At 44.3% G+C, this 14,277-nt stretch overlaps 1 protein-coding gene across 2 annotated transcripts in view; it reads right to left on the reverse strand.

Annotated features, from left to right (window-relative positions):
- Positions 1-14,277, reverse strand: part of Eif3l (eukaryotic translation initiation factor 3 subunit L) — a 30,939-nt gene that overhangs the window by 14,087 nt on the left and 2,575 nt on the right. For both annotated transcript variants that reach the window (XM_078052769.1, XM_078052768.1), the window contains exons 4-8: positions 11,502-11,581; positions 10,031-10,092; positions 6,966-7,035; positions 6,702-6,775; positions 1,925-2,096 (exon numbers count right to left, since the gene is read on the reverse strand). In XM_078052769.1, coding sequence (XP_077908895.1) covers positions 1,925-2,096; positions 6,702-6,775; positions 6,966-7,035; positions 10,031-10,092; positions 11,502-11,581 — 458 coding nt within the window. The remainder of the gene's footprint in view (positions 1-1,924; positions 2,097-6,701; positions 6,776-6,965; positions 7,036-10,030; positions 10,093-11,501; positions 11,582-14,277) is intronic.

The raw sequence follows: 14,277 nt of genomic DNA on the forward strand, positions 1-14,277 counted from the left end.
ATTGAAAGATCTTTATAATTGAGAATGCCAATATTTAGAAAAATTGTACGTGGAAAAAAAGACATTTAAATTTTATTTAAATTGCAGGGGCTGGGGATGTGGCTCAAGCGGTAGCGCGCTCGCCTGGCATGCGTGCGGCCCGGGTTCGATCCTCAGCACCACATACAAACAAAGATGTTGTGTCTGCCGAGAACTAAAAAATAAATATTAAAAATTCTCTCTCTCTCTCTCTCTCTCTCCCCTCTCTCTCACTCTATCTTTAAAATAAATAAATAAATAAATAGATTGCAGAAAGACCAATAAATTATTTATCTATTTATTTGGTACTGGGGATTGAACTGGGTGCTTCACCACTGAGCAATGTTCCCAGACCTTTTTATTTCTTTATTTTGGTAGGGTCACGCTAAGTTGCTGTGGCTGGCCTTGAACTTGTGATCCTCCCACCTCAGCTTCCTGGGATTACAGGTGTGCACCACTGCACCCAGCTAGAACAATAACCTAATCTAACAAAGTTCCTCACTGCAAGTAAATTATACAAAATTACCACTGGTCAGGTTTCAAAGAGATACATACTGCTCCTGATATGGAGGATGAGAACATCGCTTCCAACTGAAAAGCTACTGAGACTAATGCAGAAGCAGGAATAAGACCAGAGCTGCTGCTATCTTCTACCAAATCAGACACCAGAGATCTGCAAAAATGCCATTTTCAGGGCTGGGGTTGTGGCTCAGTGGTAAAGCACTTGCCTAGATGTGTGAAGACCTGGGTTCCATCCCAGCACCACATAAAACTAAATAAACAAAATAAAGGTATTGTGTCCATCTACAACTAAAAATATTTTATTTAAAAAATGCCATTTTCATTGAAAAAAAATATGTGGTTCTCAGTGTTTCAAGAGTCTAAAGTTTGAGAAATGCTAATATAAACAAAAGCCCCTGGATAAAAAGTCAAAGAATTCACAAATGCACATCTCAATAAGATAGGATCAAGCCAGGCTGAGTGGCAGATACCTAGCAAACCAGTCCTAAGAAGCAGGAAAATTCCGATTTTAAGGCCAGCCTGGGGCTGGGGATATGGCTCAGGCGGTAGCACGCTCACCTGGCATGCGTGCGGCCCGGGTTCGATCCCCAGCACCACATACCAACAAAGATGTTGTGTCCGCCGAGAACTAGAAAATAAATATTAAAAAATTCTCTCTCGGGCTGGGGATGTGGCTCAAGCGGTAGCGCGCTCGCCTGGCATGCGTGCGGCCCGGGTTCGATCCTCAGCACCACATACAAACAAAGATGTTGTGTCCACTGAAAACTAAAAAATAAATATTAAAAATTCTCTCTCTCTCTCTCTCTCTCTTTAAAAAAAAAAAATTCTCTCTCTCTCCTCTTTCACTCTCTCTTTAAAACAAAAACAAAAAAAAAGGCCAGCCTGGCAAAATTAACAATATCCTATTTGAAAATATTTTACAAGGGGGCAAGAATACAACTCAGTGGTACAGCGTTCATGTAGCATGTGGGAGGTGCTTGGTTTAATCTCAAGTAACAAAAGAGACAATGACTGATTCAACCAGGCATGGTGGCGCAAGCCCGTAATCCCAGCAATTTGGGAAGCTGAGGCAGGAGGAGCCCAAGTTCAAGGGCAGGCTCAGCTACTTAGCAAGGCCCTATGCAACTGTATCAAAACAAAAAATAAAAAGGGGCTTAGTGGCAAAGCGACCCTGGGTAAATTCCCAGTACAAAAAAAAAAAAAAAAGACGGCTCCAGTCTGTTGGCCAATGCAATGCCCTGGGAAGCCCAGCATCAGCACCGGATCCTATTCAAGTAAGGAAGAGAGGCCGGCACCTCCTGCTCTACTGCAGCACCTGCCCTTGGGGGCAGAGGGAAGGTCCCTGGAACTCAGGTCAGGGCTCTCCTCAGCCTGCTGCACTCACCTCCGCTTGTGTACACCTCCAGCTGCCGGTTGATGTTGGACTTGTCTACCAGGGAATGAAGGACATTGAGGACACTGTGAACATTCCAGATTTTGGGATTGGAACGCAGGAAGTCAATCTCCTCCTCTGACTTCTTGGCAGTCTTGCAGCGGTACTGACTGAACGACTGGAACTGTTGAGGAAGAAGGGGACCATCAGGAGCACAAACCCAAGTGACAGTCCACGTGGACACTGTTGAAAATGAGGCCAGGACAGGGCTCTGGATGCGGAAAGGTAAAGGCGGGACTGTTGCTTCTCATTCTGATCGTTATTTATTTTTATGTGGTGCTGAGGATCGAATCCAGGGCCTCACAAGCGCTCCCAAGAGGCAAGTGCTCTCCGCTGAGCCACTACCACAGCCCCCGAACATTCTCTAACACTGCTCTTCTTTTTTTGAGACGCAGTCTTGGGGTATTGCCCAGGCTGGCCTCTAATTTCTGGGCTCAAGCCATCCCCCTGCCCTGGCCTTCCAAGTAGCTGGGAGCACAGGTAGGCACCAACATACCCAGCTTACCTTTGTGGTTTTCAAAAGCCATTTTTTATTAAGCTGTAAATCTTGTTGATATTACTTATTCTACAGTTAAGTAAAAATCTCTAGGACTTGAGGTAATTTGTGGAAAAAAATCTATTGTTTGGAGTCAAATACAACCTGCAGCCACTTACTGTCTCCAAGCCTCACAATCAGCTGACTTGGCCACCAGAAGTGCCACAAACCTGAATGCAGTGCTGGCCACGTGAGTCAGAGTTATGAATGATGGTGTGGAACTGAGGCAGGAGGTGTCCACCTTCCCAACTGGAGTCAACCGGCAACTACCAGTCTGTGTCACCACTACCAACTAGAGCCTGGACGACTGTAAGGTACATATGGGGACATGCCACAGGTATTTATCTGGGATAGTGGCTCCATGAGTCTCGCAGAATAGCACAACAGATCTACCTAATCAATCAGAACTTTTTAAAATTCCTAGTTGATTCTAGTGTGCCACTTGGAAACCAGTGGCCCAGAATCTAGGTCATGGTTACCCAGGACTGTTCTTTAGAAATATTACCTTCCTCTGAAAGTATGGGGCAAAAAGTTTCCAAGTTTATATTAAAGAATAAGATCCAAGCTGGGCATGGTAGCACATGCCTATAATTCCAGGAACCAGGGAGGAGGCTGAGGCAGGAGGATCACAAATTCCAGGGTAGCCTGGGAAACGCAGCAAGACCTTGTCTCAAAAATAAAAAAAAATAAAAATAAAAAAGGCCTAGGGATGTAAGCCAGTGGTAGAGCACCCAAGTTCAATCTCCAGTAACTAACACACGCACACGCGCGCGTACACACACACACACAGAATAAAATACACAGTCTTTTTAAAGAATTCTCATTTATCAAGAATGAAAGACCAATCCAATAGAAAAACAAGTCAAGCAACATTAAAACAGAATAAAATCATGGCATTTGCAGGTAAATGGATAGAGTTGGAGAATATTATGCTAAGTAAAGTAAGCCAATCCCAAAAAAACAAACGCTGAATGTTTTCTCCAATATGAGGATCCCGATCCACAACAGGGATGAAGGCTGGAGAAGCACGGGCGGGGGATGGGATACGGAAGAATTGAACACAGGGCCAGGGGAGAGGGAAGGGAGGGGACAGGGGTAGGAAAGATGATGGAATGAGATGGACATCATTACCCCAAGAACATGTGTGCAGACACAAATGGTATGACTCTACTTTGTGTGTAACCAGGGACATGAAAAGTTATGCTCTGTATGGTACCTACGAATTGAAATGCATTCTGCTGTCATATATAACAAATTAGAATAAATTAAAAGAAAAGAAAAACAAGCCAAGAAAACTAATGATCACATGGAAGTGCTCAATTTTGTTATCAGAAAAATATAAATTTCTTTCCTATCAAATACAAAAACGACAAAGAACATCATCTAGTAGGGAAAATAGTTGCTCTCAAAACACTGTTGATTATAGTGCATTTTGATACAATCCTTTGCAAGAGTAACATGTTACTATTTGTTAAACTTTAAAGTGATCATGTGCTACCAGGGAGCAAAACCCCTGAACCCAGGGCCCTCCACCACTAAGCTACACCCCCAGACCTTGAGGTGCTAGGATTACAGGGTGGGGGCACTGTGCTCAGCACAATGTTCTCTACCTTGACCGTGGCAGTGTACACACAGTGGAGCCTCCTCAACTGTACACCTTTTACAGGAGCATTTATTGTACATAAACTATACCTCTAGAAGGTTGATTTTAAGAACTTAAAAGGCAAATCTCTATCAAGCAACAATTCTACTTGTAGGTAGCAACCCCTAGAGCTATACCTATGTACACATAGAGTGTTTATTGACTCTCTATAATCGTGAAAATTGACAGCCCACAAGTCCATTACCAGAGAGGACCCATCCATACATGTACAAAGAAGAGGCTGGGGATGTCCCAGCAGCAGCACACTCCAGGCCCTGGCTTCATCCTCAGCAGCTAAAAACCAAACATTTTGGAAAAGGCAGGTCTCTATGAAGACTGGTTTAAGCATTCCAAGTCACAGCAAATGGCAGAACAGAGCATGAGACAACTTGTGTCTCCACTTCTAGCTTCCTGTAAACACCTGCAAATCGTTCACGTGGTGCCTTTCCTTCCAGACACTCGCCGATGCCTCCACAAGGCGAGGAAGGCAGGCACTTTCACTCTATCTGCCAAACAACCTCTAAGCAGTAATAATACTCTGATACAGTACTCAGGTAAACAAGAATCAATGACAGAGTGGTCAGAAGAGCCACTCACCCTCTGTGCCCTCACGGGACAGTCTGTGGAGACAGAAAGCCCCATAAGCCCCTTAACAGGATCACTGCAGCTAAGCCAGGAGAATAGAGCTCTTCTTAAGGGGATGAGAAGCTCAGCACAGGGGGTCCCCCTCACTCACTACGAGCCAACAGGATGCCAGTGTCTGAAACGAGGCCACATGGGAGTCTGACACAACCAAGGGGCCAGAGAGGCCAAGCGGCGCCAGTGCAGTTTGTGGTCTTCCCTTGAGGGCACCAAAACCTCACCTTGAGCAGGAAGGCTCTCTCAGACAGTCCTGTGGAGGTTTTTCTCAGCACACTAGTCACAACTTGTCAGTGTCCTGTGCTCTCGAAGGCTCTCTGGTCTATGGAGCTCAGATACCATTTTTACTTATTTATTTATTTTACTTTTGGTACTGAGAATTGAACCCCAAGGCACTTTACCACTGAGCTACATCCCCAGTCCTTTCAATTTTTTTTTTTTAGAGAGATTTTTAATATTTATTTCTTAGTTCTCGGCGGACACAACATCTTTGTTGGTATGTGGTGCTGAGGATCGAACCCGGGCTGCACGCATGCCAGGTGAGCGCGCTACTGCTTGAGCCACATCCCCAGCCCAATTTTTTTCTTTTTTAAGTTGGTCTCACCAAGGTGATGAGGTTGTCCTCAAACTTACAAACCTTCTGCTTTATTCTTCCCAGTCATTGGAATTACAGGTATATATCATAATGCCCAGCAAATACTATCTTTATTAAATACCAATATCCCCCAAAGTACTCAACGAGAGGCACACTGTCTCAATAAAACACAGGGAAAACTGGGTGCAGTGGCACACACCTGTAATCCCAGCCACTTGGGAGGCTGAGGCAGGAGGATTGCCAAGTTCAAGGTTTACCTGGTCAAGTTAGTGGGACCCCGTCTCAAAACAGAAAATAAAAAGTGTTTAGCTCTGTGTGGTAGAGCACCTCAGGGTTCAATCCCTAGTACCACCAAAGCAAAAAACAACAACAAAAAAAACCAGGGAGAAAAAAAATTTCTAAATTCCATTAAATTTTTTTAAGACTGGGCAAACCAGGGCTAGGAATACAGCTCAGTTGGTAGAGTGCTTGCCTTCTTGCCTTGCATGCACAAGGCCCTGGGTTCAATCCCCAGCACCACATAAAAAAAAAAAAAAAAAAAAAAAAAAAAAAACTGGGCAAATTAAAAGAAGATGGAAGAGAACAATAATACTAACCATTCTCATAACAGGAAACATTTACAGTTATTCAGTGACTAACTAAGTCATACATCATATGTAATATCCCAGGAATCTTCCCAACAATCCCTCTCCTAGAGATGAAGAAACAGATGTTTAGTGCAGCCAAGTAACGTTCCTAACATCCAAGGCTGGTAAAGACCAATAACAAACTTCTAACCTCCAGACTACGCAGCCACTGGACTAAGCACAGGGCAAATCCTCAGTGGAACCTCAAAGACGGCACCCATGGCGCCTCCCTGTGGACAAAACGTGCTACTGCATTCCAATCTAGCCTACACCCAAGTAAACACCACCACCATCAAGATATGCAACACTTGTGTTTTCATATTTGTTTTGTAGGCGAGGAAAGTGAGAGCTTAGAGTTTAAATAAAATATTACTGTTACAGAGATTCAGGTGGCAGCTCCCATATTGGAACCTACTTCCATATCATTCCAAAGCCTGAGACCTGCATGCCTGCCAGACCGCCTCTGAAGGTCAGGACCTCTACTCTCCCAAGTTCCCATAGCTGGATGGCAGAAGTTTCACTGCCCTCTTCAGAAAGCCACCTGACCAGGGTGTCCACTGCCATGGGGTATTTTACACTGCAACAGGGATATTTTTACAACATGCATCTTTCTTTTTTTAACAACACAAAGTTCACAGCTGCTCCTTGCTAGAGCCTGTTATTTCAAATTAAGGCTGAGGCTAATCAGATACCTGGTAGATGAACTCATCGATGATGTCCCAGAGCCACTGGTTGGGAAGTTCAAGGGGAGCAGGCCCATCAGCATCTGTACAGACCAGAGAGAAGTCAGATTCCAGGCAATGACTCTGCCCACTTTGTGTGGCTACAGAATGCTCTTTGTAAATTCTCTACTCTAAGGAACCACCCCCTCTTCTTACTCGTACATTAAAAATCTTGCTAAAAAGAATGGGAGGCCCTCATCAAAATTTCACCCCTTGGCCATATCTCAGACTTACTAAGAATGTAGTTGAAGAGATTGCAGTAGTTGTAGTAGGATTCAAATCTCTGCTCTAAGGAGGGTCCCCCCTGTAAAGAGAACGGAGATGTCAGGATAGATATTTAAGTGTGTCTTATTCATGGTCTACCATGATGGCTGAGAACAAATACCTAAGAACCGCTGCCTGCCCTCTCCCAGTAGCAAAAATGCTCAAGGGAGAGGGAAGACAGTCCACTATAGGGAGGGGCCCAAACACTGGACCACAAGGCCAGGGTGACAACCACAGACCTTAACTGATGCTCAGATGCTTAGAGAACAGGCACGCAGGGGGCATGATGGGGCAGAGAAGGGAAGGTATTTCAGGAAAAACGCTGACAAAAGACAAAGAGGGGCTGGGGTTGTGGCTCGGTGGTAGAGAGATTGCCCAGCATGTGTGAGGCACTGGGTTCCTTCCTCAGCACTGCATATAAATAAATGAATAAAATAAGGATTCATTTACATCTAAAAAAAAGCAAAGAGGTAAAAACATGAAGTAAAGGGAGGTCGAGAATAGGCAGCATTGGGCACAGTGGGCTACAGAGCCAGGAACGGAAAGGCTTGTTGGTGCCAAGAACAAGAGGCTGGGCCAGCAGGTCAGTGAATCCATTCCCACCTGTTTTATAAAACCTGCTATCTGACCTTTTGCAGAGAGGGTGGCTAACCCCTGATTTAGATCTTTTGTTGGTAGCAATTGAAGACCACCAACCGTCTCTGGGCTAAGGACCCCCACAGTGAGCCACATATTCGTGGAGGAGCAGAGGACTGCCTGGAAGTCTTATTTCCACCACTTCCTTTCTTTTTTAAAATACTTTTTAGTTGTAGTTGGACACAATACCATCATCTTATTTATTTCTTTTAATGTGGTGCGGAGGATCGAAACCAGCACCTCGCACATGCTAGGCAAGCCCTCCACAGCTGAGCCACAGTCCCACCCCCACCCTTACCACTTTCTAACCATGGGTCCTAATAAGGTGGGTTTTTTGCTTTTGGTACTGAGGATTGAGCCCAGGGGCTTTACCACTGAGCCACATCCCCAGCCCTTTGAGACAGCGTCTCACTAAGTTGCTGATGCTAACCTCAAACTTGCAACCCTCCTGTCTCAGCCTCCTGAGTTGTGCACTACCACACCCAAGTGACAGTACACACCTGCAAAAGACCATGTCTCTGTAAGCTGTGAAGAAAAGACGGTGACTAGTCACATTAAATTAGGATGATATGCATTAAGCTAGGACAGCAGCGCACACCTGTAGTCCCGGCTACAGATTCCTGTGCAAGGCCATCCTAGAAAACATAGTGGCACCCTGTCTCAATGTAAAGAGAGCTGGGATGTGGCTCACTGCAAAGCACCCCTGGTTCCAATCCCCAATCCTAGTACTGTTACAAATAACAACAACAACAATAATAATAATGGGCCTTGCACCTTACACAACAAATGCTTGTTCAGTGAAATCCCTCCCTGGAGAAAGAAAAGGCAAGAGAGACCTCAAATAAACCTCTAACATGATATGCTAGTGACGAGTGCTCTGAAGTGCCACAGACAGGGCTAGAAGCCTGGGAGGCAGGGGTAAGTTGCAGAAAATGAAACTGGCAAGAAATCATTGGCCAGAGGTGGTGGGACCATGGCTCAAATGCGGGGTTTTCTTGTAAGTATGATGGGAAGTCAGGGTAGAACCGAGAGGACCTGATGAGGCTGTTTCAAAAGGATCACGCTGGTTTCTAGGCTGAGAGTAAACGTAAGTGAGCAAGGGTAGAAAGCGGCTATTGCAGTAAATGAAGCAAAAGAGAACGACTTGATCCAGGGAAGCAGAGAGGTGGCAGGCAGAAGTGGCTGGCTGAAGAGTGTGCTGCCAGGTGGGACGTCAAGTCAGAAATGTCAAGAACAAGGCCAAGGTTTCCAGTCTAACTGGACACAGTATAATCTATTTATCAAGATAATGAATTTGGAAGGAGTTTAAAGGGAAAGTAAGAGCTGAGCTTTGGGAGTAAGGAGCTGGAGATGGCTGTCCAACAGCCAAGTGGAGGTGCTGAACAGCCGCTGCACATACAACTCTGGATTCCAGTGGACAGACCAGCACAGAAGACAGATCTTTTTTTTTTTTTTTTTTTTTTGGTACCGAGGATTGAACTCAGGGGCACTTGATCACTGAACCACATCCCCAGCCCTATTTTGCATTTTACTTAGAGACAGGGTTTCACTTTTGCTGAGGCTGGCTTTGAACTCAGTATCCTCCTGCCTTAGCCTCCCAAGCTGCTGGGATTACAGGCGTGCGCCACAGCACCCGGCTAGAAGACATATCTTTTATTAAAGTCATCAATATGGGGCTGGAGATATAACTCAGTTGGTAGAGTGCTTGCCTTGCATGCACAAGGCCCTGGGCTCAATCCCCAGCACCACAAAAATAGAAAATAAATTCATCAGTATGGAGGGACACTCAAACATTCAGAAATCAGGAAGAACAGAATTCATCAAGTGCCCAAAGCTGGGGTAGCGTGTAGAACACTGTTACAAGCCTCGGTTCTAGAAGTTTTGCCACTCATCAGTTTTGTAAATTTGAAAACAAATAGCCCCTTTCTGCATTTCTCTTGCCACCTGGCAGGGCCACGGAGGATATTAGAGGTATGCAGATTTGTGCCAAGCACCTAGCATTGTGCCTTGTGCAAGCTGACCCTGTTGCGTACAACAGGAGAGACTCAGCAGAGGCACACTAAGGGGAAAAGGATGGGCACCCAAGAAGAGGAAGCAGAAGGTACCTAGAAACATGAGAATGGCAGCTAGGAATCCAGTGCATGGGGATCAGTGCCCTGTCAGAGAACTATGGGAGGGAGACATAAAAAGGACAGAGAGATTGCATGGTGTTAGTTTGCCTGCAGCAGTCCCTAGCATTCTGGGTTAGATCATTTCGGCCACCGCATCCTCAAAGGAAGCTCAGAAAACATGCCAACTGCTGTTAGATACAGAACTATTATAAATAGAGACTGTTTTCTAGGGATGAAAATGGCATAGTTATAATAAAACTGCTAGTAACACCTCAAAAAAATACTCACACTGACTTTGGCATATATATGCCTGTAGTATAATTCTTTGTACAAAATCAGGAAAACAGCATCTGAAAGAGATGGCAAAAGGGTGCTTTAATAATCTACAAAACAAGTGCAGTCTTCAGGCTGTTTTAATCTTTTTTTTTTTTTTAAGAGAGAGTGAGAGAGGGAGAGAGAGAGAGGAGAGAGAGAGAATTTTTTTAATATTTATTTTTCAATTATCGGCGGACACAACATCTTTGTTTGTATGTGGTGCTGAGGATCAAACCCGGGCCGCAGGCATGCCAGTCGAGCGCACTACCGCTTGAGCCACATCCCCAGCCCCTGTTTTAATCTTTAGAGAGAAGAGAGAGAGGTGATTTTGGAGACTAAACAGCATCTAAACTCTTGTGCTGGGCCTGGGGGTGTAGCTCAATGGTGGAGCTCTTGCCCAGAATAGGCGACACCCTGAGCTCAATCTCCAGTACCACAAAAGAAGAATACATGTATGACAAAATTCTAATTTGTCTCAGACTTACTCCCCTCCATTATTTAGACTTCTATTCCAGGATCTTTAAATAAGCCAGCAAATAACAATTATAGCCCCAAAGAGAGTAGTAATATACTATCAAAATTACAAACACTTAGAAACTGTTATTAAAGGAAACTGTCCTATTGATATGATGCACTATGAAAAAGAAAAAGACTTTGAAGGCTGAGGCAACAGGATCACAAGTTCAAAGCCAGCCTTAGCAACTTAGTGAGGCCCTAAGCAACTTCATCAGACGCTGTCTCTAAATAAAACAAAAAGAACTGGAGATGTGTTTCAGTAGTTATGTGCCCCTGGATTCAATCCCTGGCACCAGGGGGAAAAAAGAAAAGAAAGGATTGGGGATGTGGCTCAGTGGCAGAACACCCTTGGATTCCATCCCCAAGTAAGGAAAGGAGGGATGGAGGGAGGGAGTGGGGAAGGAAGAAAGGAAAGAAGGAAAGAAGGAGGGGAGGAAGAAAGGAAGGAGGAAGAGAAGAGAGCAAAAAGCTTTTTAGGGATCGATGCTGCAGGAAGAATTAACAGGAGGCCTGAGACTGCTATCCTTAGTAAAAACTGCTCCTGAGGCTGTCCTCTGGGAACCTAGATTTCAGGAAGGTTTCCACCATTCCCTAGTGGATAAGGATGGCCTGTGGTGCCTAAACTTCTGTGCAAGCAATAAGGTTTATGATGAACAACTGCTTTCCTTCAAGGAGCCTGGAATTCTATTGTTAGGCAGAGGGCACCTACATGACCAGGCTCTGGTAAAACTTCTGGATACTGAGTCTCCAATAAGCTTCCCTGATGAACAACATTTCACATGTCACAATTTGTTGTTGGAGGAACTGAGTCCCACGTGACTCTGACCCCTCTTGACCCATACAACCTTCATTCACAAGTAATTTTGCCAGTTAATACACCAAACTCTGGTGAAACAAAATGCACACTGGACACACAGCTCACACCTACCGTTGCCAACCTGTGGAGCAATAGCTTCAGCCTCAGGCCAAGGTGTATTCTTGAAGAATCTTTCAGTCAGCTTGGTCCAGCTGAAAACCAAGCAAAAAAACTCTAGAACTCCAAAACAAGAAAGACCAGAGAGAGCCAATCCTCACATTTTACAGATGGGAACCAGGCTCAGGGAAGGGAAGATGTCACAGAAACAGCCAGCGTTCTCCAAGTCCACAACCTTTAGACAGCTTGAGGATCCCTATCTGGATATTCAAACTGTTCCAAAATCCAAAACATTCTGAGCATTAATGAGATTCCACAAGTAGAAAACCCCACACCTGACCTCATGTGACAGGGCAGAGTAAAAAACACAGGTACAGGGCTGGGCATGGAGTTGAGTGGTAGAGTGCTTAGCATCGTGAGGCCCTGAGTTCAGTCCCCAGCATGCATGTGTGCAAGCATGCATGGACGCGAGTGCACATCCACACACACAAGATACTAAAACTTGGGGTTGGGGTTGTGGCTCAGCGGCAGAGTGCTCGCCCAGCACATGCAAGGCACTGGGTTCAATCCTCAGCACCACATAAAATAAGTAAAATAAAGGTATTGTGTCCAACTACAGGCAAAAAATTTAAAAGAAACTAAAACTTTTTTTAAACACAACCATACTAAAAATATTATGTAAAATTATCTTCAGGCTATGTGAATATGAAACATAAATCATGGTAGACTTGGGTCCCTGTGGGAGGCCATCCCCACACATGATTTGAGTTACCTCCCTGGCTGGGTGAGAGGCGCTCAGACACAGCTGTCACCCTTCTCCAGCTCCGAGGGCTTGTCCATACAGAGGCGCATCTGGCCACTGCCCCGAAGACCCAATTGTCGCCCCTGACTTTGGGATGCTGCCCCCCTTAATCTTCATTGGATGGGATTTTCCCCATAATTTTTTGTTCCCCCATAAAAGTCCACTCCCTGGTGTGTTCTCTCGCTAGCCTCTTCAGTAAACCTCGCTACCACATTTGGAGGCTTGAGGCTGGAGCTGGGAGGAGCCGTTCTGGAGCTGGTTTTAAAGGTAATTAGAGTCTTGTCTCACTTAACATTTATTGACCATTCCCTTCTTCAAAGTCTATTCTGAAGGATCTGGTTCCTGTAACCCTTCTCTGCTGATATATTTCTACTGATTTGTTTGTTTGTTTCTTTTCTTTTTTTTTTTTTTTAAGGGGCTGGGGATGTGGCTCAAGCGGTAGCGTGCTCGCCTGGCATGCGTGGGGCCTGGGTTCAATCCTCAGCACCACATACAAAGAAAGATGTTGGATGTTGTGTCTGCTGAAAAACTAAAACATAAATAAAATTCTCTCTCTAAAAAAAAAAAAAAAGAAAAGAAAGAAAAAATAAAGAGAAAGAATTTTTTAACTTTTTTTTTTTAGTTTTCAGTGGACACAACATCTTTATTTATTTTTATGTGGTGCTGAGGATCAAACTCAGCAGCCCGTGCATGCCAGGCGAGCGCTCTACCGCTTGAGCCACATCCCCAGCCCTTGTTTCTTTCTTTTTTGTACTGGAAATTGAACTGAGGTTTTATCACTAAGCTACATCCACAGGCCTTTTCATTCTGAGACAGGTTCTCACTAAGTTGACACCTGCCTTGAACTTCCTATCCTCCTGCTAGTCTCCCAAGTTGCTTGTACTACACTTGTGCCACTGCGCCTGCATACACCCCTAAACGAATGCACTTCCCAAGGAACCGGCGGTGATTCTCAATACATTCTCCTAAGGAAAGAAACACCACGTGCTCAGCTTCGACTACCACCTATATCTGTCTAACTGTCCAATGCAGGAGCAGTTGTGTGGCTGTGATTGAAGAACTGAATTTTAAATTTCAGTTAGTTTTAATTTACTTTAAATTTAAAAATAAACACTTAACCCAGTTGTTAGAAAACTTCTAAATATATTTGGAATAACTTGAGTATGTGAATCTACTTTTCCAATTCTTAAGTTTTATGAAACTTAAGATGAAGTATTTCTGATGTACACAAATTAAGATGTACCACACATGTAAAATACACACTAGATTTAGAAGACTTGGTCAAAAAAGAGTAAATTGCCTCATTGGTTTCCAAATACGGGGCAGGGGGCACAGCTAAGTGGTAGAGTGCTTGCTCAGCATGCTTAAGGTACTGGGTTGAATGCCTGGCACCACAAAGAAAAAATGTTGGTTATGAGAAAATAACATTTTAGATAAGTTTTCACCTCTCACCTTTTTTGTTAGTATCGCAGATAACCCACGGACACTCCACCACTGAGCTAAATTCCCAGTCCTTTTTATTATTTATTTATTTGGGTGAGGGCAGGTACTGGGGATTGAAGCCAGGATACTCAAACACTAAGCCACCTCCCCAGCCCTTTTTTGTATTTGACTTATGTGGCTAGCATTATATGTCTATTGAACTGTGCTATGCACTTCTAATAAGAAAAACCTGAAGAACATGGAAACAGATCCAAGGTCAATTTGTATTCATGAATCCAACAGGTCTCTGGCTGTTTATGTTCTCCCCCATTCCAGGACTTGCTGCTTTCCTTAGTGAAGTCTTTCTTGACTATCCCATCCGTGACTGATTTCTCTTGTTTCTATTTTATAAGCACAGTCCCAGGCTGGGGTTGTGACTCAGTGGTAGAGCACTTGCCTAGCACACGTGAGGCCCAGGGTTCAATCCTCAGCACCACATAAAAATAAACAAACACTTTCTGCTGTCATATATGACTAAAAATAAATAAAAATAAATAAACACTAAAA

The sequence above is a fragment of the Ictidomys tridecemlineatus genome, chromosome 6 (genome assembly GCF_052094955.1).
Source record: "Ictidomys tridecemlineatus isolate mIctTri1 chromosome 6, mIctTri1.hap1, whole genome shotgun sequence".
NCBI classification, from domain to species: domain Eukaryota; kingdom Metazoa; phylum Chordata; class Mammalia; order Rodentia; family Sciuridae; genus Ictidomys; species Ictidomys tridecemlineatus.